At 43.4% G+C, this 23878-nt stretch overlaps 1 protein-coding gene across 2 annotated transcripts; it reads left to right on the top strand.

Annotated features, from left to right (window-relative positions):
* The first annotated feature begins 303 nt into the window (after positions 1-303).
* On the top strand, positions 304-11207 carry LOC120025025 (GATA-binding factor 2-like). 2 transcript variants are annotated; one of them, XM_038969459.1, is made up of 6 exons: positions 304-384; positions 682-1148; positions 2135-2707; positions 5602-5747; positions 9266-9391; positions 10138-11207. In XM_038969459.1, the coding sequence occupies exons 2-6, from the start codon at positions 923-925 to the stop codon at positions 10435-10437; spliced, it is 1371 nt and encodes a 456-aa protein (XP_038825387.1). In that variant the 5' UTR covers positions 304-384; positions 682-922; the 3' UTR covers positions 10438-11207. The 2 variants fall into 2 exon arrangements, with proteins under 2 accessions (XP_038825387.1, XP_038825396.1); XM_038969468.1 differs by lacking the exon at positions 304-384 and having other exon boundaries at positions 519-1148.
* Positions 11208-23878: the final 12671 nt, after the last annotated feature.

Raw genomic sequence — 23878 nt, forward strand, 5'->3', positions numbered from 1 at the left:
AGAAGACCTTATCAGAGGCCAATTGCTCATTTTGTGAGCTTCACGAGAGAGAAAAAGACCCCCAAGAAATTACAACGCTGATTGATATGTCTTTTAGTTTTTTGGTCCGGAGCATTACTGTTTCGACAGCAGAATGGAAATTGAAAGAGCTGGGATACATGAGCCAATTGTAGCTATACTGATCTGTGGTTGGCTTACAGGAGGTCATTGCTAACCGGTGACTCCGCCCCGGCTCGCTTGATATTGAATTTACTGGCGCCAGTCGCATCAGTACAGCCACATTTCATTAATGAGCGTGCGCCCGGGTACCTCACGGATCAAGCCTTTCAGAGATTAAAATGTGTTTGAACAGCTGATCGTAGTTATAGATCAAATTTTCACCAGGTATATTCAGAATATTTTTTTTTTTACGGAATAAGATTGGATGCAAAAAACAGAAACTTGCAGCAATGTTTTTTTTACTATTTAAAAAAAAGTATACATGACGGAAGCTGTTTGTAAAAGGGCTTCAGTGGTAGACTAGCCTATCTATACAATCAATGTTCCTCGGAGGACTGAACATATATGGATAACAACAATCTCTTATCTTTTGCATACATCCCCGAAGGAGTTCTACAAAATGGGCTGGCACCACCTTGTGTATTAAATTAGAGCATTTTGTTTTGTTTCATTTCATTGCAGGTGTCAGTAAGAGCCAAGACGGATCAAAGTTTCTATATCTGAAGCAAATAAACTATAAGGAGAGTGTGCAGAAAACCCATATCACAACTGCATCACTAGGTCCATCTTTTTCTCCACACTTCGGGACTGTTTAAAAGTGCTTGATCCAGGAGAAGGACCACAGAAAGATCATTTATATTTTGAGTAAAGTAGGCTACGGCGTTTTGGTTATATCTTGGATAAGGAGATCGACGACTTAGTTATGGAAGTCGCAGCTGATCAATCTCGGTGGATGGCGCATCACCACGCGGTGTTGAATGGGCAGCACCTGGACTCGCATCACCACAGCCTGACCCACAACTACATGGAGCCCATGGCCCCGCTTTTGCCCCCAGACGAGGTGGACGTGTTTTTGAACCACTTGGACTCTCAGGGGAACCCCTACTATGCCAACTCCCGGGCTAGGGTTACATACAGCCAGACACATGGTAAGACGCGCTCAGCCTTGTGACTAAACTGTATTTGTGTTCTAGTCAAGTCTGCTTTAAAGCTGTAGGTAATTGTGAGTGTGCGAGTTACAATACGATTACATGTTTCCTTCAACCCAGCCTGTTGCTTTCAAACTCATTGATGGTAGGCCTATATTATTGCCATAAATGGTTAGGTGTGATGCGCAAAGCCCTTTGACACAGAAAAACGACGCCGGACCAGTTAAAAGTCATAACAGTCCCTTATGGGACTTTTATTTCATTTATTTAATCCTAGGACATTTTGTTATTTTTTTTCCTTCAACGCGTAAGCCTATATGTGAATTCAATTACTCTAACACATCTATGTCCATAAGCGTGTAGCCTAGGCTTATATGTATCTGACATACGGCATGGAATCATAAAATGAGAATTTCTAGCAATAAATAGCAAGAGGAAAGGGAAGTATGTCATTTAACCCCTCTCTGTTGGGTCAGGGGTTTCTAGAAAAGTAGAGAGAGGCACTTCCGGATATAATATAAAAAGCGCAAAATTGCTAATAACATTCTTTAGCCCAAGTTCTGGAACTTGAGCGACGACCAGGCGATGGCCATAGGCAAATAGCAGTTCAATCAAGGCCTCTACAAAGGTCCGATTTTCTCCTCGTGGATTTTATTTCTTCTCAGTTAGGCCTACATACTTTCGGCAATAAGCATGAACATTTAAATTAGTAAATATGTTGTATAGGCTATGGCACTGTGCTGTTGTAGCCTAATTGTTGTTTTAGCTTTGGCTGGTGATTGTAAAATGACGTGGGTTTTAAGTTAGTGCCCTGTAGGCTACTTGATTAACTTTTACACTGTGAAAATGATAACTCGATGTCGAATTTAAATAGTTTGGAGTTTACATCAACAGGCGAAGAGACAGCACCTTTACGCATTCTGAGAGAACTGGACCAATCGCTTTCGATTAGTAAAAATTCATAATAGCATATTTCTTATTTCCAGCTCGCCTTGGGAGTCAGGTTTGCCGGCCACACCTCATCCACAGCCCTGGCATTCCGTGGCTGGACAGCGGGAAGGCGGCCATCTCTGCTGCCCACCACCATAACGCATGGGCAGTCAGCCATTTCAGCAAGCCCGGACTGCATCCTGCTAGCTCCGGCTACCCTTGCAGTAGTAGCTCCAGTTCTGCTCCCGTGTCTTCCCTCACCCCTGCGTCCCACTCCAGTCCGCACCATCTCTACAGTTTCCCTCCTACGCCTCCCAAAGACGTGTCCCCGGACCCCGGCCCTACTTCTCCAAACTCCAACTCTGCGAGAATGGACGAAAAGGAGTCCATAAAGTACCAAGTGTCACTCGCAGACGGAATGAAAATGGAGGGTTGCAGTCCTTTGCGCAACAGCCTGGCTTCGATGAGTGCCCAAACTCCCGCAACGCACCTCCCTATCCCGACCTACCCATACTCTCTACCAACACCACACGAGTACGGCGGCAGCCTTTTTCACCCCGGTAGCCTGCTGGGCGGATCTTCATCCAGCTTTACGCCGAAGTGTAAAAGCAAAGGCCGGTCATGCTCAGGTGAGTTTCATAACTCTATTCCAAAAGTTACCCTGTGCCTAAAGAGTTTGGTATAATTATGTAAGTTTTAAGATACCAATATCTGGGCCTGCATGTTTAACGATATAAACTCGGCCTATAGTTTGTCAAAACGCTTTGGAAGTGCATCGATTTCTGTCAGGGCACATACAATAATTAACATACTTTAGATTGATTTTACTTGTAGGGCTATAAATGTTTTTTTTAAATCTTGAAATAGATTGGGTGGTCCGGTATGTGTTTCGCTGTCAAACGGTTGGTTGCTGTAATAGTTTATTCAGGTTATTTTTACCTGCAGCGTTTCTTTCTCCTCCTCAAACCTGTTCCAGCGACTCGTATCTATGTTCCATCGCATTCGTCACCACTTGTAAACACCATCCACTTTAAAGGGTCACTTAATGGGAATCTAACATGAAACGACTAATCAGGGTCACCGATTTCAAACGCAAATATTCAGGACCAGCTTGAACATGATTACACGTTTTGGAGTCGAGGCAAAGAGATGATAGCCTAAAGTCAACAGTCACCAAAATAGAAATAGGGAATTCAACGTGAAAATGTATTTTCTCGTTGATTATTTGGCTTATAGTAGGATATAGTATTTTTAAGAGGCTGCTGAATATAATAATATTTCAGTACACAATTTAATAAGGCTTAGCTATTGTGCATGTTCTTGCTACTATTTTTAACCATATTCAAAGTGGACGTTTTTATGTTTATCTGATTTAGATGCTGAACATATATCCCACCAATGTCCTTGTTTGGCAGAAGTGTTCGCTTCCAGTTGTTTTCTTTTAGAGTAGTTCTTTATTACACTCAAAATGCAGGAGTCACGACGCTCTGGCTCCTACCATATCCTGTAGCCTATATTTCTGAGTGAACAAATCACGACCTCCACCCCTGCCCATTGCTTGCCCCAATACTAACAAAGCACCGTCGGGATGCGCCGTCACAGGCGACAGAGCCCTGCTGTTTGTGTTTTTAAGCATGGCCTTGGCCCAGTGCGCTGTGATGGTGAGAAGGAATACAACCCAGGGTTAGGGTGGCCTACTCTAGTTGAGAGGATGATTATAACACTAGTAGTAATGACCACATCAATCACAACAAAGTCATAATACGATACTTATAATTGATAATAACGATATTATGATATTGTAATAATAGCTGTTACTCATATAAAAGTTTAGGATCTGCCAAAGAGCACCTCACCTTCAGAGAAATTAATACAAATACTAGATAATGAATTAGATAGTTAATCAAGCCATCACATGGGCTCATAGGGAGACATTTATTATTGCATTTGCTCAGACTAATTATGTTGTGGCCCTGGTGTCCAAAAATATGTTGAGTGTGGAATCTCTCTAACAGTTCATTAGTGTATAGAGATATTAGCAACAGCTGTCTTCATTTAGATGATCACCAGAGCTCAAAGTGCTATTATCTGATGGATGCGTAGTAGTTCAATACTTTGTGGATGGTAGATTGGTTATGCAAATATTTTAATTCAAACACTTCAAAAATGTTTTAAGGGGATTATTTAATGCAAGAAAAGCCTACTGTTATGTGAGTCACTCTCCAAAATCAGTAACTTTAAGGCCTGCCATTAGCTACTCTTATCTGTCAGTCCCATCTGATGTAGCAGTGATTGATTGTTGTATGAAATGCCACAATGACATTTCAGCAGTCAGCACATACCTTAAGACAGTGTTGCTTCCTGTTTAAATAACCTAAAAACAGCCCTCTCCGCTCACCTACCTACCTCTTCTCTCGAAAGGCAATAGCCTCACACTCTCTATACTCTTGGCCAGTGCGATCTCAGTGTTCTCTCCCTGTGGAACCTCCCCATATTACACAACAATTCAACAGCTTTAGCATTTGTGGAGCTGGAAGGTGATGTTGTATTGATACTGGTGCCTCTGCTGGACTAGGAGAGAGAGTCAAACACTCAGAATACACTTCAAAGTGAACATTGCCATTGTCCAGAGCAGATCCCTCTCTCGGGTTTCGGTGGGACTGTGGGTGTCGCTGACATTATAATAAGACATGATGCACCAGCAACCTCCCATTTGACTGAGCCTGTGCATTAAACTAAGTGAAACTGAGAGGAGAGAGAGTGAACGCCCATTTGTTCTCTGCAGCTGAAGATGTAGAAGTGGGTGAAAAGGCTTGAGCACTTAATACTACAGAGGAGGAAAACACAATCAGGGTCACCACTAAATGGGTCACAGTTGCTGTCAGGTACACAAACCTAACAATGAAAACATTTAGTAAATAAATTTAAAGGGCACGAGTAAAGGGAAAAAGAGAAACCGGGCTGATATAAAGTGATACTGAGCTATATTATGGGAATCTATTTGGTTGAGACCACAGTGTGGTCAGGCCCACATTTAATACTACCACAAGCAGCACACACTTCTGTTTCCTATCATGTGTGCCTGCTAAGCTGATGAATTATGTAGCTCTAATTTGATGGTGTCTCACATTCACCTGTTTGGACACCTTTGGACACGTTCTGGCTGTCTCTGGGCTTCCTAACATGGATCACTTTACATACAGGTGTCTGTATCCATGGAGATTCGCCCTGAACCAAGCTGTACAAATGACAGTCATATGGATTGTCCTTGGCTGGTACACCTGCACACTGAGACACTGTCCTCGCGGGGGGGGGGGGGGGGGGGGGGGACGGGACGACGACTTCATATTACACTACTAATGAAAAGTGGCTCCAATAGGCTCATTAGTACCTGTGTGTCCTCCTTGGACCTGACGACTATTGTCTTTAATGTTAATCTGTTACAGTTTAGCTTTTCATGGAGTGTGAACTTTTTAATTATATAAATTTCCCTTTGTCTTCCCTCCACTTGAATTCTGCTCAGAGGGGCGCGAGTGCGTCAACTGCGGTGCCACCTCCACCCCCCTGTGGCGGCGGGATGGGACAGGCCACTACCTGTGCAACGCTTGCGGCCTGTACCACAAGATGAATGGCCAGAACAGACCTCTCATCAAGCCCAAACGCAGACTGGTGAGTCCCGTCTCTCTCCTGTCTACCCCTCCACATCTGAGAAAGGGGGCCCAAATAGAGCATGAAGCAGATACCGCCAGGACAATTCCAGGAAAGTTATATTTTCCCTATGATCTTCCTGGAATTGTTTGTCCCTCTCACCCCCTGGTGATCCCCTACACCGCCTGTTACAATACTGCTACTATTGCCATTGTTACTGCTATTATTATTGCTGGTACTTTTGATACTGTCACTGATACCAATGCCCATGCTGCTTTAGTTATCACCACACTGGAGTGAGTGAAAAACAGTGCACACACACAAACACTTTGTCCAGTGTTCTGCACAGGCATTTAGGAGCAAGGAGTATTCCAAGCCCTGTTATTTTTAATGCACATACACTTTTATAGATATTTGTTTGTCTCGGACCAAAGTATTATTGTACGTTTAATGTTCAATATTATTAACCATGATGAGTTGTTTAGTTATCATTACAAGTTATTTAAAACAAATATATATATTGGTTCCTGCTTATTTTGGAATTGTTTTATTTCTTTCATTTTGTATTCAGACCTCTGATTAGGAATCATAACTTTGATTCTATAGGATAGCCTTACTCCGTGGTGTAGTGGGGCCAAGAGGAGTGGGTATGCTCTAATTTTGCAAAATAAAATGTACAAAGGCCTGCCCTGTGTGAAATCTTTTATGAGTAACATTGATATGTACTCTGAATGACCTAAAATGATAATTACCATGTTGGTCTTTCATAGTCAAGTAGGCTAATAGTAGGCCACATGAGATTGATCAATGCAAATAATCATTAGCATCACTATATTTTTCCTGTTCCTTAGTTGTTTGAAACCTGGACGTTTTACTTGGTATTATGAGGCATGTCTTACCTTGCTTCAAAGTAGCCAAGACAAAATTCAACCATAGAAATGTTGATAGAAATATTTAATGAACACATCCTCATGCGCTCTCACGTTCTATCGGTTTTCAAATGAACTTTCTTTCATTTTCTAGCAGCCAAAGGCATTATCCTAGTCATTTTAGCAACCAATGATAGTTGTTCCATCTTTAGATCTCCCCCTTTCTACATTTTTTATGTGCTATGCAAATTTCATTTTCAACATTTGCATGTAGCCTCCACTACATCACTAATTTGGCATTTTCAGTCTTACCATCTCAAACGTTAAAAATATATTAAAGTTTCCCAAAAGTAAATTGTGAGAAGTAATTGAGGCTAATTTCAATGACAGTCCAAGGCGCAATCCAACTCCTAACTTTTGGGTAGCTCAAAAAAAATGTAGGCTAAGCATTACGCAGTAGATTTAGGGCTCTACTCAATTCATATGGAAGTTCAGCATTACAAGTTACAGCTTGATTGAAATTTAAAGGCTGTGTTCCCTCCCTTAGCAGAGACTGCATTTATGGTAAATCTTCATTTAAACACAAGCTGTAAAGCTTCAGCAATACAGACTGAATAGAGGCCGTAGATTGATCTAATCTTTAAATTAGTTAGTTCAATTTGACAAGAAAATTGTTTTACTTTATTTTGCTTCTATAACGACTTTTTCTAGCTTCTGTTTTACTCAGCTAAACAGGTTCATGAATCATGATCGGTAGGCGTTTTACTCGCCACATCTCGTTTATGTAGGCCTATAGGCTTAATCTGATTAGTTTTGTTCTGATTAGACATTCAATTTATTTCACATAATTAAATCATATGCTACTATAGGCCTACATAATATAAATGTTTCAATCAATAGCTTATACCTTAATATCTAATTACATCTGTACTTAGACAGGTATACTTACACTTATACTCATCCAGTCATGCAGTGCCAAAGACACATTAGCTGGATAACCTAATTGTAGCCCAATTCACTCGTGTTTTTAATGTATGTGTGTAGCCTAACCCATGTTGTTGCCTTGAAATCAATAATTCAAAATGTTCAACAAATTGAAATGATTGTTTTCTTTACCATTGCTATCTTCCATTGAGCTAAATGTCATGGGATGGGGAGCATGGTGAATAGGGTGGGATTATGTTTTGAATATCTTTTGAAAAACTGTCTTTCTGAAATACATTGTTTCTTACTGTATTAGCAACATTGTCAGCATTAGTGGGACAAGTATAACTCATTTTAGCGCAGCTTGGTGTAAATAAACCTTCTGCAATTTTCTCCTTGGCTGCGCGCCTCTGCCTAGTTCTTCCGATGAGAAGTCCATTACATTTTCCATGGGTCGGTCTGTGGTCGCAGCTTTGCATTTTCAGCTCAAGTGTTTTCAGAGTTCAGTTCAAAGGGCATCCAGTTGTTTCCTATCCGGATATCTGCCCGGGCCCGATAAGGAAGCCAGGTTCCCCGGTGTTTCCGCCTTCAACAAACCCCGCTGCATTTTCAGGGCAGACTTTGACATATACTGTAAAGCGATTATCACAGCACTGTAGGAACCAGTTATGTGTGTGTGGAGAGAGAACGTGAGGGGGGGTTAGGGATCGGAAAATAAATGGATTGTTTGTCATGCTGGGTTAGCAGTGGCACAAGCTTTATGCGTCGGAATGCGAAGTGTTTTTTGTTGTCGTTTTTCTTTTTCTCTTTTTTTACATTCCGTGCGTCGCCAACGTTGTTTTTATTGGGGATGTTTTGAATGAACAACTATGATATGATAAAACCTTAAATTAATGAAAAGAAAAACACACATGCAGCATCATGGCTGTATAGTTATTGTATTCTGAGTTTAAATGTTTCTTATTATGTGTGAAGAATTTATCTGTAATGGACACAAAGCGCATTGGCAGACAGGGCCCTGGTATTGTAGACGTCTTAGTCCGGATCGTTTGATTCTCTGGATCAAGGGAGAATCATGCAAAAAGACGGCATAAATTATTAATGTGCCCTATCTATTTTTTAAATTAAATGAAATATGACAGCAGTAATTGGTAAAAGATAGAAACAACGCATTTAACTAGAAACAGCTTTTGCAGCATTGCACAAATTGAAAATTGAATTAAGCTTGTATAGATCACAGAATATATTCAATTAAATCAATACAGATGTGACTCCCTTTAAGCAATTTCATGAGTCTAACTGGCGCTGTCTTTGATGTTATTTGTGGATGTAGCCCTGAGAGGAGGTTGGTTGGAGAATAGCCTACACAGCAACACAAAGTCATATTACTCATCACCCTAAAAGATACATGGGAAGATATTTACCGAAGAGAATGCTTTATTCTGTTGTTCAATGCGTGATACTAGCTGATATGGGTAGATCTGGTGGAACATTACAGTAGGCTTTTAAAACGAGTGGTTTTAAGTTCTAAACTCAGAAATGTCCTATAAATTCCGAATGAACATTTGAAATGTAGCCGCCTTTGGCTGTGCCTAAATGGTCACGGTAGTTAATTTCAATAATCGTATTCATGTCATGTTCACTTTCCTCGTTGACCTCTGTTGCCTAATACAATGATCAAATCAGCTAACATTTGAATGGCTTTATTCATAATGTATTAACATTATGCGTTTTTCTCCTCCTCAGTCCGCTGCGAGACGAGCTGGCACCTGCTGCGCTAACTGTCAGACCACCACCACCACCCTTTGGAGGCGCAACGGCAATGGTGACCCGGTGTGCAATGCCTGCGGGCTCTACTACAAACTACACAACGTAAGTAGCCTGACCGCTTACATAGAAACTGGGGGGTGAGCTGGTCAAGTAGGCGGACAGCTTGTATCGATTGAGGAGCCGGGGAGAAAGAGGCTGGGGATGCAAAGTCTGCTTTTCCTGTCAAGCAGAACCCGCCAGTCGTTTTTTCTTTTTATTAATCCATCTTTGTTTCAATGGGGGGGTGTTTCAATGGGGGGTGTTACTCCCAGGAGAGGCTGGAGGGTGGGACTGTCATTCAGGGTAAAGGCGTCACTTATATTGATGCCAACTTGTCTGAGAGTAGCCCTTTCAGGTTCAGCGTGGCTTCCAGTCCTCATGTATTCATGTTCAGTGAGAGGATTCTATTTAATTTGAAAGACAAAAGTGGAAAAATGCTCATGCCTTTTAATGTGGCTTGATTATCCAATGTCTGTTAAATCTGTTCCACAATAGTTATGGCACATCAGAATTTTTTCTCATGTTTATTAAAAAGGCAATATGTTTTCCATCATAGTTGTTTAGATTTTTCTAAATGATCCACAATTACGAACGAAGCTTGACAAAGTTGAATATAAAAGCATTGAGAGTGCAAGAAAATGTCCAATGACTAAATCATTTAGTTCTGGACAGTTTTTTAAAACAAGAAACATGTATTTGACATGATATTGAAACCCACAAAATACCAATATGAAGCCTACTCCAATAGCCTACTCCAGGCTTGTCTGGCTTCTCCTAGGCTAACATCCGTCCTCCCTGGCTCTCCACAGGTCAACAGGCCAATGACCATGAAGAAGGAGGGCATCCAGACACGCAACCGCAAAATGTCCAGCAAGTCCAAGAGGGGCAAGCGGTCCGGAGATGGCTACGATGAGCTGTCCAAATGCATGCATGACAGGTCTTCTCCCTTCGGGGGTGGCCCCGGCCTGGCTGGACACATGACCCACATGGGCCACCTTCCCCCCTTCAGCCACTCCGGACACATGCTGCCAACTCCCATGCCCATCCACCACCCCTCCTTCAGCCATCCCCACCACTCAGGTCGGTCGCCGGCCTGGGCTGAGCACTGAAGCCTCCTGAAGCCCCTGCATCAGGCCTTGCCACCACCACCACCACCCCTCCAACCCTATCACCACCACTACTGTAGGACCACATAAAGAGGACTGCGTCTGTTTTTAGAAGGGTAATAGTAATGGGGATCAACTGTCAGTAGGACATTGTTTTGCCTGGCCTCATTGAGAGATTGATGAAGAGGAAACGTGACTGAAGGTAGACAGAAAGTGAGAGGGTAAAGAGGAATGTGGGCATGCTAAGTTGCTCCCTTCAAGTGTGTGGAAGACGAAGACGCATGGGTGCGAATGGGGACATTCATGGTTCTTTTGCCTTTTTTCTACTAAGTCACTTTGGTACCCCCCCCCCCCTCCCACCCTATCAGAGAAGAGATAGGGGAACCACTGCTTTCCCCGCTTAACCCCCCCCCCCCCACTGACTGGCTGCTGTGGACAGACTGTTGATACCGTAGGAATAAAATACTTTCTGGCCCAGCCTCCCCACACATGTACACACACACACACAAACACCACTGACCCCTCATCCCTCACATGCTGGAATACACACCACCCACCTGGTCTCCTATTTTTAACAGATTTTATTGAAAAAATAAGCAAGCAAACAGAACAACTATTGTTGTTATAATTGCTGTTATAATTATTGTTATGATAATTTATTTTCACTCTTTTTGCTTCAGAAAACATGACTTATCTTAGACGAGACATTGTTCCTGAGCTGTACGTGTTTATCATTTTTCCATCTCACAACATTAAGGAAATAAAGTTTGAATAATAAATGATGAGTCCTTGAAACTGATTATTGAAATGTATACATTTCTCTGTCTCTCAGTGTCTCTTTCAGTCTCTCTCTTTCCCCATCTCTCTTTCTTATACACATTTAAAATTGCCTTAAAGGAAAATTCCATACAAAAACTATCTTTGGTATTTGTTTCATTAATCCATTGTTGACATAGTCCCAAAATGTTTTGCATGTCAGAAATCAAGTTCTCAAGATAAATATCAAAATAACAAAACGCAACTGCTATATTTCTGTATTTATAAAATTAAATACAGCAAATTGAAAACTTGATTGCTGACATACAAAATATTTTGGAACTATCAACAATGGACTAACAAAACAAATACCAAAATATATTTGTTAAGAGGTCTTGATTCCAGCTCTATTTCTAAGTGATATCAGATGTAATGAAGCCAGCTCTATGTTCCCCAAAGTGTGGAAATGGTTTTATTGGGCTCCTTGCCTGAGTGATGTGTTGCTGTTTATAGAAGGCCTCTTTGTGGAGCTCTGGCCCCAGGGTGCAACACTGTGACCCAGACAGCAGGCTCCAAACCCAGGGTGAGCACAGGGTGCCCACGTCACGCACACAGTCACACACTAGTCTTTCCTGACGCGCACACATGTTCTTGTACACAAATACACATTTTTATTTGATTCCTCCCTTATTTCCATTCCTTGTGTCCCTCTCCCCTGCCTCTCCCAGAATGCACCTCTCTGGGCCGTGGTGCGTTGATTAGAGTGAGAGGAAGGACAGCAGGTCTTTAGTGGGAGAGAAAAGAGGAAGGAAAGGCAATCAGGCGACCCGTGAGCAAACACGCGGGGGGGCTGTTTGGACCCCTCACAGACAGATGTGCTCGCAGCTGAGGACTGCAGGAAATTCTCTCTCTCTCTCTCGGCAACGATGAATGGAGAGAGATCCTTGATGAAAACCTGCTCCAGAGCTCTCAAGACCTCAGACTGGGGCGAAGGTTCGCCTTTCAACAGGGCAACGACCCAAAGCACCCAGCCAACACAATGCAAGAGTGGCTTCGGGACAAGTCTCTGAATGTCTTTGAAAGGCCCAGGCAGAGCCCGGACTTAAACCTGATCGAACATCTCTGGAGAAACCTGTAAATAGCTGTGCAGCAACACTCCCCATCCAACCTGACAGAGCTTGAGAGGATCTGCAAAGAAGAATGGGAGAAACTCCCCAAATACAGGTGTGCCAAGCTTTTGTAGCGTCATACCCAAAAAGACTCTAGGCTGTAATCGCTGCCAAAGGTGCTTCAACAAAGTACAGAGTAAAGGGTCTGAATACTTATGTAATTAGCAAACATTTCTAAAAACGTGTTTTTGCTTTGTCATCATGTGGTATTGTGTGTAGGTTGATGAGGAAATAAATCAATTTAATCAATTTTAGAATAAGGCTGTAACCTAACAAAATGTGGAAAAAGTCAAGGGGTCTGAATACTTTCCGAAGGCACTGTATGTATTGTGCTATAATAAATAAAGCCCTCTAGCTACATAAATGTGTTCATATATGAATGAATCTAATGTATTGCATTTATAAATCAAATCAAATCAAATTTTATTGGTCACATACACATAGTTAGCAGATGTTATTGCTGCTTCTACATCCGACAGTGCAGCAGTATCTAACAGGTAATATCTAACAATTACACAACAAAACCTAATACACACAATCTAGTAAAGGAATGGGATAAGAATATATAAGTATCAAATATATGGATGAGCAGTGACAGAGCGGCTAAGATGCAATAGCTAATATAGAGTATATATTGTAGGATACAGTATACAGTATATACATATGAGATATGTAAACATTCTTAAAGTGGCATTATTAAAGTGACTAGGGTTCAAGTTATTAAAGTGGCCAATGATATCAAATCTGTAGGTAGGCAGCCACCTCTTTGTGCTAGTGATGGCTGTTTAACAATCTGATGGCCTTGAGATAGAAGCTGTTTTTCAATCTCTCTGTCCCAGCTTTGATACACTTGTACTGACCTCACCTTCTGGGTGGAACTTGGGTGAACAGGCAATGGCTCGGGTGGTTATTGTCCTTGATGATCTTTTTTGCATTCCTGTGACATGGAGAATGTTGTAAGTGTCCTGGAGGGCAGGTTGTTTCAAATCAAATCAAACTTTATTTGTCACATGCGCCGAATACAACAAGTGTAGACTTTACCAAGTAGACTAAAATAAAAAGTAATAATAAAAAGTAACACAATAAGAATAACAATAACGAGGCTATATACAGGGGGCACCGGTACCGAGACAGTATGCGGGGGTACAGGTTAGTTGAGGTAATCTGTACATGCAGGTGGGGGTGAAGTGACTAAACATAGATAATAAACAGCGAGTAGCAGCAGTGTACAAAAGGGAGGGGGGGGTCAATGTAAATTGTCCGGTGGCAATTCTTGTTCAGCAGTCTTATGGCTTGGGGGTAGAAGCTGTTGAGGAGCCTTTTGGTCCTAGACTTGGCGCTCCGGTACCGCTTGCCGTGCGGTAGCAGAGAAAACAATCTATAACTTGGATGACTGGAGTTTTATGGGCTTTCCTCGGACACTGCCTATTGTATAGGTCCTGGATGGCAGGGAGCTTGGCCCCAGTAATGTACTGGGCCATTTGCACTACCCTCTGTAGCACCTTCTGGTCAGATGCAAACAATTTACAGACACTAACACAACATTAAACAAAACTATAAACACAAATACAGTACAACAATTACATATTACGTTAATTAACACGAAAGTCTTGACTAAAAAACAGCTGTCTCTACAGATGCTCTCGATGGTGCAGCTGTATAAGCTTTTGAGGATCTGGGGACCCATGACAAATCTTTTCAGTCTCCTGATGGGGAAAGGGTTTTGTCTTGCCCTCTTCACGACTGTCTCTGTATGTTTGGACCATGATAGTTTGTTGGTGATGTGGACACCAAGGAACTTGAAACTCTCGACCCGCTCCACTACAACCCCGTCGATGTTAATGGGGGCCTGTTCGGCCCGCCCTTTCCTGTAGTCCACGATCAGCTCCTTTGTCTTGCTCACATTGAGGGAGAGGTTGTTGTCCTGGCACCACACTGCCCGTTCTCTGACCTCCTCCCTACAGGCCGTCTCATCGTTGTCGGTGATCAGGCCTACCACTGTTGTTTCGTCAGCAAACTTAATGATGGTGTTGGTCGTGTTTGGCCACGCAGTCGTGTGTGAACAGGGAATACAGGAGGGGACTAAGCACACACCCCGGAGGGGCCCAAGTGTTCTGGATCAGCTTGGCAGACGTGTTGTTGCCTACTCTTACCAGCTGGAGTGGCCCGTCAAGATGTCCAGGATCCAGTTGCAGAGGGAGGTGTTAAGTCCCAGAGTTCTTAGCTTAGTGATGAGCTTCGTGGGCACTATGGTGCCGTGTGGCTCAGTTGGTAGAGCATGGCGCTTGCAACGCCAGGGTTGTGGGTTCATTTCCCACGGGGGGACCAGGATGAATATGTATGAACTTTCCAATTTGTAAGTCGCTCTGGATAAGAGCGTCTGCTAAATGACTTAAATGTAAATGGTGTTGAACGCTGAGCTGTAGTCAATGAACAACATTCTCACATAGGTGTTCCTTTTTTCCGGTTGAGAAAGGGCAGTGTGGAGTGCGATTGAGATTGCGTCATCTGGGGATCTGTTGGGGCGGTATGCAAATTGGAGTAGGTCTAGGGTGTCCGGGAGGATGCTGTTGATGTGAGCCATGATCAGCCTTTCAAAGCACTTCATGGCTACTGACATGAGTGCCACGGGGCAGTAATCATTTCGGCAGGTTGCCTTCGCTTCCTTGGGCACATGGACTATGGTGGTCTGCTTGAAACATGTAGTTATTACAGACTCGGTCAGGGAAAGGTTGAAAATGTCAGTGAAGACACTTGACAGTTGGCATGCTTTGAATACACGTCCTGGCAATCCGTCTGGCCCAGCGGCTTTGTGAACCTGTTTAAAGGTTTTGTTCACATCGGCTACCGAGAGCGTTATCACACAGTCATCCAGAACAGCTGGTGCTCTCGTGCATGCTTCGGTGTTGCTTGCCTCGAAGCGAGCATGAAAGGCATTTTGCTCGTCTGGTAGGCTCGTGTCACTGGGAAGCTCGCGTCTGGGTTTCCCTTTGTTGTCTGTACTAGTTTTCAATCCCTGCCACATCCGACGAGCGTCAGAGCCGGTGTAGTAGTTTGCCCCCGGTGATGCATTGTGCAGACCACACCACCCTCTGGAGAGCCCTGCGGTTGTGGGCTGTTCAGTTGCCGTACCAGGCGGTGATACAGCCCGACAGGATGCTCTCGATTGTGCCCCTGTAAAAGTTAGTGACGGTTTTCAGTGACAAGCCAAATTCTTTCAGCCTCCTGAGGTTGAAGAGGCACTGTTTTTGCGCATTCTTCACCACACTGTCTGTGTTTGTGGACCATTTCAGTTTGTTGGTGATATGTACACCGAGGAACTTAAAACTTTCCACCTTCTCCACTGCTGTCTCGTCGATGTGGATAGGATAGTGCTCCCTTTGCTTTTTACTGAAGTCCACAATCATCTCTTTTGTTTTGTTGACATTGAGTGAGAGGTTATTTTCCTGACACCACATTCCGAGGGCCCTCACCTCCTCCCTGTAGGCTGTCTCGTTGTTGTTGGTAATCAAGCCTACCACTGTTGTGTCGGAAAATCTACTTCGTCTCTATACTGACACTTTGCTTGTTTGACTGCCTTACGGAGGGAATAACTACACTGTTTGTATTCGGCCATATTCCCAGTTGCCTTGCCATGATTAAATGCGGTGGTACGTGCTTTCAGTTTTGCGCGAATGCTGCCATCAATCCACGGTTTCTGGTTCGGGAAGGTTTTAATAGTTACAGTGGGTACAACATCTCCTATACACTTCCTTATAAACTCGCTCACCGAGTCAGTGAATATGTCAATGTTGTTCTCTGAGGCTACATAGAACATATCCTAGTCCACGTGATCGAAGCAGTCTTGAAGCATGGAATCCATTGGTCAGACCAGTGTTGGATAGACCTAAGCACGGGCGCTTCTTGTTTTAGTTTCTGCCTATAGGAGGTGAGCAACATGGTCAGATTTGCCAAAAGGAGGGCGGGAGAGAGCCTAGTATGCATTGCGGAAGTTAGAGTAGCAATGGTCGAGCGTGTTGCGCGCTCGTGTACTGCAATCAATATGCTGATAGAAATTAGGTAGCCTTGTTCTCAAATTAGCTTTGTTAAAATCCCCAGCTACAATAAATGCAGCCTCAGGATATATGGTTTCCAGTTTGCATAAAGTCCAGTGAAGTTCCTTGATGGCCGTCTTGGTATCCGCATGCGGGGGGATATACACGGCTATGACGATAACCGAGGAGAGTTCTCTCGGGAGATAATGCGGTCGGCATTTGATTGTGAGGAATTCTAGGTCAGGTGAATAGAAGGACTTGAGTTCCTGTATGTTTTTACAATTACACCATGAGTCGTTAATCATGAAACATACACCCCCTTCTTCTTCTTACCGGAGAGATGTTTATTCCTGTCGGTGCGATGCACTGAAAATCCTGTTGGCTGTACTGACTCCGACAGCATGTCCCAAGCTAGCCATGTTTCCGTGAAACAGAGTATGCTACAATTCCGGATATCTCTTTGGAAAGCAACTCTTGCCCTGATTCTGTAGGCTTTGTTAACTAGGGACTGGACATTGGAACTGGAATCAGTTCAAATGCCCTGGGAGGTGCAGACAAAGGATCCGCTTTGGGAAAGTCATATTCCTGGTCGTCATGCTGGTAAGTTGACGTCTCTCTGATATCCAATAGTTCTTCCCTGTTTGTATGTAATAACACTTAAGGTTTTCTGGGCTAACAATGTAAGAAATAATACATTAAAAAAACAAAATACTGCAGTTTCCTAAGGACTAGAAGCGAAGCTGCCATCTCTATCGGAGCCATCTTCCAACATAAAGTTCATTCTAAAGTGCTCAATGAGAATTACACACTCTTAGAAAAAAGGTGCTATCTAGAACCTAAAAGGGTTCTTCGGCTGTCCCCATAGGATAACCCTTTGTAGAACCCTTTTTGGTACTAGGTAGAACCCTTTTGGTTCCAGGTAATACCATTTTGGGTTCCATGTAGAACCCAAAAGCAGTTATACGATAAGTATTTATAGCTAATATTACCTTCACCACCAAGGTAGTAATAAACTACAACAGTACAGCTCCATAAAGATAGATGCAGAGGTAAGACGTCATTAGACGAGGAGCAGGGTGAAGATGATGGTCATCTTCATCAGTTATGAGAGCTTTATGAGTCTTCAACCTTGGACTTTCATGTTCCTTCTCTCCCTCTCTCTGTCCCTCCCATCCTCCCCCTCCAGATGTCTTTCCTTCCCTATACCCATCTCTGCCTTCACCCACCTCCCCTTCTCCCACAAACCCCATCCTCTGGCTCTCTATAACATCTCCATCCCTTCCACTCCCACTTATTCCTCCCCTCCCTTTCCCACTCCCTTCATATATGTGTTTTTCTATGAAATTGAATTAGCAGAATCAAAAGGTGGTTGTCCTTTCCCCACACGGAGTGGAGTTAGGGAGACAGGGAGGAAAGATGTTGGCAGGTGCAGTTCGGTCGGTTCAGATGCAGGTCTCCTGGAGTGGATATGTGTGTGTGTGTGTGTGTGTGTGTTTTGAGGGTGGGTGTTGACCTTTACGCTGGCCTAACTGAAAAAAACAGACTCCCTACCCAAAACCCCTAGAAGGATATGAGGTAAAACTGGGTATTTTCTGGATTACATTTAGAGCTTTAAAGCATGGGACATGTAGTCCTGCAAGTGTACATGCCACATCATTGAATGTTATACTTCCTACATACTGTACATGATGTTATCTATGATTAATGTAGGTCTTACATTTCATGTATACCAACTACTAATATCCCATTCCAGTTTTATATTTACTTATCAACCCACTGTTTGACATTCATGTACTGAAGTGACTTATGTGGACAGAAAATCATCTTAACAGACTACATTGAAAAACAAGGATATTAGTAAGCATTTCCAGCTAGGTGGTTTACAGTTTGAACTACACCAATAAAATGAGTTGTAGCCTAGAAGCTCCCACATGCATGCACACACGCAGGCAGGCTTCGTCACCGTGATTATGCTATTTAAAGCTGTAGGTGAACTTCCTCTTTTTTACGGACCATTAGAAATTCATAGAAATACACTCCCTTGACATTTCATTTCATGTCAGGAGAGATGTGTGGTTAGACTGTATTCAATAGAAGCACCTAGTAAACACACTGTAGCTCACAGGACACACCACTGATACAGACAAACCTTAACACATGAACACACTTGCAGGTTTGTTAACCTTGACACAGTCTCCCAATCACTTAACCATAGCTTGATGTTATGGTCTGTGACATTTACTGTAACTTAAGAGTAGAATTGACAGCCGATTGTGGCTATCATGGATGACCTCTGTAACCAGGATACTCATAGTGACATCCTGACCTGTCAGAACACAGTAAGTAACAAAAACTCCCCACAAGTCACAGACTGGAGTGGATTACTGTTTTTACCATATGATAAGTCATGTACTCCCCCCTCATAGTATTTTTTCACCACAGACCCAACCCCACATTTTGTCCCACTACGCCACACCTCGGTACAGCTATAGCTACAGCTGCACTTAAGCTTGGCTGCACACATTTTTCCAAGCACAAATAAAAAAAGAAAATCAGGAAGTGAGAAGTCCAAACAGGAAATACTTATGAAGTATTATTAGGACTGATTGAGACCAACAATCTGACAAGGGCAGGGTAGAGCGAGATTGATAAACAGAGAGTTGGCTATAGTGTACTAGCCTACCTCATATATATTTGTGACATTTTCAATACATTTGTACAAATCAATGTTTTAGAGAGTGACTGGTTAACAAGAGATCTACAATGAGAAAAACGACAGAAGTGAAAGAGGGAAAGAAACTGCGAAAGTGTTTCATATCATAGAGAAGTGGTTAGTGGTAAACATTATTGCTGCTGCTTGTGGGTTTCACAATGGGAAGGCCAGTAATGAAAAGGTTGTAAAGACCATCGAAATATAGTAGGAAAGCTCGGCATAGTAGGAAAGCTACTACTCGGCATAGTAGGAAAGCAAATGAAGATGTGTTCCCTTATTGATTACCTACTGTTCAAAAAGGTGTTGGGTATCCAGGAACCTAACATAGCAGGCGTAGAATAAACACCTGAGCGGTGTTTATTTCTTTCTGGTCTTGACGAGAAAAAAAAAATGTTAGAGGAGATTATTTTCTGCACTGTTTAACCAATCAGGTAAATGTGGAGGAGTTAAGATGGAGTGTCGCCTTGTTAACGTCCAAAAACGGAGGTCGCATCACAGACTCCCTTTCCATTTCCCCTGAAAACCAGATGCATCCGGTTCTTCCTGACCCCACAGAGGGTGGGTATCCAGTAACCCCCACTCTGCACATGGAGACGTAATTGCTGTAATAATATGTGGGGATTATTCTGTTTGCTCACAATCCTTGTTGAAACCAGGGTGATACAAAATCCCAACACTATTCAGCTCCCTAATCACATGAACTAGCATTAAGAATTAGCATCAATCATCCAACCGTTTCCATTCTGCTTCATTCATGCATTCTGTGCTACTGTCCAGTGGGGGTAATTCTGGGCCTGGGTAGTAACGGCTGTTGCAGGGCGCCGACACCAAGGACACCGCCCTCGCCTTGATATCCTACAAAATTAGGTCAGGGCTTCTCTCACCTGGGATGGGCAGCAATTACAGTGTTCACTTGGGCCAGGTAGTGTTCAGGTGGCATTCTGGTGTAGCATTCAGGCAGCATTGAGGCCCTTCTGCTCCTCTGAGACAGACATATTCATCCCTGCTGTCTGCGGACAAACAAGACCATTCATCTGGGGCACCCATTTACACACCAGGGGGCAAGTACAGTACTAATGCCTGGGAGGGCTCGGGGAAGTGGGCGTTTGGACCTGTTATCCTCTTCCGCACCCTCACAATGCCCCCCACCCCACTCTCTAGAGCAGGGGGACAGGACCCAGGAACCTTCCCCTGGATGCATGGGCCCCTGGAGGCCCAGGGGGTGAGATGACCCAGGGGGTGAGATGACAGAGTAACAGGAAAGTAGAGGACAGTCAAAACCCACTGAGACCTCCTTTCTGTTATTCAGATTAGAAAAATGTTCAGGGTCTCTTTTGTACAGTCCCTAAAGATTTGAAGGATGAGATTCTCTACAGGTGTGTGGTGTATAGAACGACAGACACTTTTTTGTAAAAAAATGTATTTTTTTAACATTTATTTAACTAGGCAAGTTATTTAAGAATAAGTTCTTATTTACAATGACGGCCTACCCCGGACAATGCTGGGCCAATTGTGCTCCATCCTATGGGACTCCCAATCACATCCAGATGTGATGCTGCCTGGATTCAAACCAGGTACTGCAGTGACACCTCTTTCACTGAGATACAGTGTCTTAGACAACTGCTCCACTCGGGAGCCCCAGACTTGCACTGTAGCTTCTATGTTTCTAACATTCCTTATGGACAAGGTGGCATTGCCCATGTGTACTCACAAAAAGAAGCACATTGGAATGACTAGCATAGAGGAATGACGGAGTCCATCCAAATCATCTTGGTGCCTGGACCTTGTCTGTGCATTTTAAGGCATTTGTATGTGCATTTCAAGTTGCGATAATGACTTATCAGTAACTCAAGCCCGGCTTAGATAATCCCTATAATTGTATCGCTGAGTTGTTGTAGTTCTGCTGCAAATGTACATTTTCCCACGGGTGTTGAAAGTCATAATGTAAGTAAACTAATTTATGTTCCTCTAACTCCCTATTGTCAGCAGTGATCATTCACCTATGAACTGGAGTTCAATCACTCAATCAAATGTATTTATAAAGCCCTTTTTACATCAGCAGATGTCACAAAGTGCTATACAGAAACCTAGCCTAAAACCCCAAACACCAAGCATTGCAGATGGAAAGCACGGTGGCTAGGAAAAACTCCCTAGAAAGGCAGGAATCTAGGAAGAAACCTAGAGAGGAACCAGGCTCTGAGGGGTGTCCAGTCCTCTTCTGGCTGTGCCGGGTAGAGATTAAAAGAGTACATGGCCATTTAAGGCCAGATTGTTCTTCAAGATGTTCAAACGTTCATAGATGACCAGCAGGGTCAAATAGTAATCACAGTGGTTGTAGAGGGTGAAACAGGTCAGTACCTCAGGAGTAAATGTCAGTTGGATTTTCGTTGCCGAGCAATCAGAGGTCGAGAAGGCAGGTGAAGGAGAGAGAGAGAGAAAGAATAAAAAACAGCTGATCCAGGACAAGGTAGCACGTGAACAGGTCAGGGTTCCATAGCCGCAGGCAGAACAGTTGAAACTGGAGCAGCAGTACGACCAGGTGGACTGGGAACAGCCAGGAGTCATCAGGCCAGGTAGTCCTGAGGCATGATCCTAGGGCTCAGGTCCTCCGGGAGGGGAGAGAGAGAGAATTAGAGGGAGCATACTTAAATTCACACAGGACACCAGATAAGACAGGAGAATTACACCAGATATAACAGACTGACCCTAGCCCCCGGCACATAGACTATTACAGCATAGATACTGGAGACTGAGACAGGGGTGGGTCAGGGGACACTGTGGCCCTGTCCGACGATACCCCCGGACAGGGCCAAACAGGCAGGATATAACACCACCCACGTTTGCCAAAGCACAGCCCCCACATCACTAGAGGGATATCTTCAACCACCAACTTACTACCCTGAGACAAGGCTGAGTATAGCCCACGAAGATCCCCTCCACCGCACGAGCCCGAGGGCTGCAAAACCGGACAGGAAGATCACGTCTGTGACTCAACCCACTCAAGTGACGCACCCCTCCTAGGGTCAGCATGGAAGAGCACTAGTAAGCCAGTGACTCAGCCCCCGTAATTGGGGCAGACGCAGAGAATCCCAGTGGAGAGAGGGGAGCCGGCCAGGCAGAGACAGCAAAGGCAGTTCGTTGCTCCAGTGCCTTGCCATTCACCTTCGCACCCCTGGGCCAGACTACACTCAATCATAGGACCTACTGAAGAGATGAGTCTTCAGTAGACTTAAAGGTCGAGACCGAGTCTGCGTCTCTCACATGGATAGGCAGATCATTCCATAAAAATGGAGCTCTAATGGAGAAAGCCCTGCATCCAGCTGTTTGCTTAGAAATTCTAGGGACAATAAGGAGGCCTGCGTCTTGTGACCGTAGCGTACGTGTAGGTATGTAAAGTAGGACCAACTCGGAGAGATAGGTAAGCCCATGTAACGTTTTGTAGGTTAGCAGTAAAACCTTGAAACCAGCCCTAGCCTTAACAGGAAGCCAATGTAGAGAGGCTAGCACTGGAGTAATATGATAACATTTTTGGGTTCTAGTCAGGATTCTAGCAGCTGTGTTTAGCACTAACTGAAGTTAATTTAGTGCTTTATCCGGGTAGCCGGAGTGTAGAGCATTGCAGTAGTTTCATCTAGATGTGACAAAAGCATAGATTAGCTTTACTGCATAATTTTGGGACAAAAAGTGTAAGAGTTTTGCAATGTTACGAAGATTAAAAAAAGCTGTACTTGAAATATTCTTGAAAAGTTAGTCAAAAGAGAGATCAGGGTCCAGAGTAACGCTGAGGTCCTTCAATGTTTTATTTGAGACGACTGTACAACCATCAAGGTGAATTGTCAGATCCAACAGCAGATCTCTTTGTTTCTTGGGACCTAGAACTAGCATCTCTGTTTTGTCCGAGTTTAAAAGTAAAACATTTGCCGCCATGCACTTCCTTGTCTGAAACACAGCTTTCCAGGGTAGGCAATTTTGGGGCTTCACTATGTTTCCTCGAAATGTACAGCTGTGTGTCGTCCGCATAGCCATGAAAGTTGACACTGTGTTTCTGAATGACATCACCAAGAGGTAGAAGATATTGTGAAAACAATAGTGGTTCTAAAACGGAACCTTGAGGAACACCGAAACTTACAATTGATTTGTCAGAGGACCATCCACAAAGAAAAATGTATATCTTTCCGACAAATAAGATCTAAACCAGGAAAGAACTTGTCTGTGTAGACCAATTAGGGTTTCTAATCCCTCCAAAAGAATGTGGTGATCGATGGTGTCAAAGCACCATAAAGGTCTAGGAGCACGAGGATAGATGCAGAGCCTTGGTCTGATGCCTTTAAAAGGTAATTTACCACCTTCACGAGTGCAGTCTCAGTGCTATGATGAGTCTAAAACCAGACTGAAGCATTTCATATTCATTATTTGTCTTCAGCAAGGCAGTGAGTTGCTACGCAACAGCTTTTAATTTTTTGGGGAGAGGAATGGGACATTCGATATACAGTAGGCCGATAGTTTTTTACATTTTCCGGATCAAGGTTTGTCTTTTTCAAGAGAGGCTTTTTTACTGCCACTTTTAGTGAGTTTGGTTCACATCCGGTGGATAGGGAGCCATTTATTATGTTCAACATAGGAGGGCCAAGCACAGGAAGTAGCTCTTTCAGTAGTTTAGTTGGAATAGGGTCCAGTATGCAGCTTGACGGTTAAGAGGCCATGACTATTTTCATGAATGTGTCAAGAGATACAGGATAAAAAAAACTTGAGTGTCTCCATTGATTGTAGGC

The sequence above is a fragment of the Salvelinus namaycush genome, chromosome 2 (genome assembly GCF_016432855.1).
Source record: "Salvelinus namaycush isolate Seneca chromosome 2, SaNama_1.0, whole genome shotgun sequence".
Lineage (NCBI taxonomy): Eukaryota > Metazoa > Chordata > Actinopteri > Salmoniformes > Salmonidae > Salvelinus > Salvelinus namaycush.

What these genes read in the sequence shown, in the direction of transcription:
- LOC120025025 (XM_038969459.1), top strand. Translation starts at nt 923, where the DNA reads ATGGAAGTCGCAGCTGATCAATCTCGGTGGATGGCGCATCACCACGCG. An exon ending in TACATACAGCCAGACACATG is followed by an intron (nt 1,149 to 2,134) that starts GTAAGACGCGCT and finishes TCTTATTTCCAG; the next exon opens with CTCGCCTTGGGAGTCAGGTT. An exon ending in TCAAGCCCAAACGCAGACTG is followed by an intron (nt 5,748 to 9,265) that starts GTGAGTCCCGTC and finishes TCTCCTCCTCAG; the next exon opens with TCCGCTGCGAGACGAGCTGG.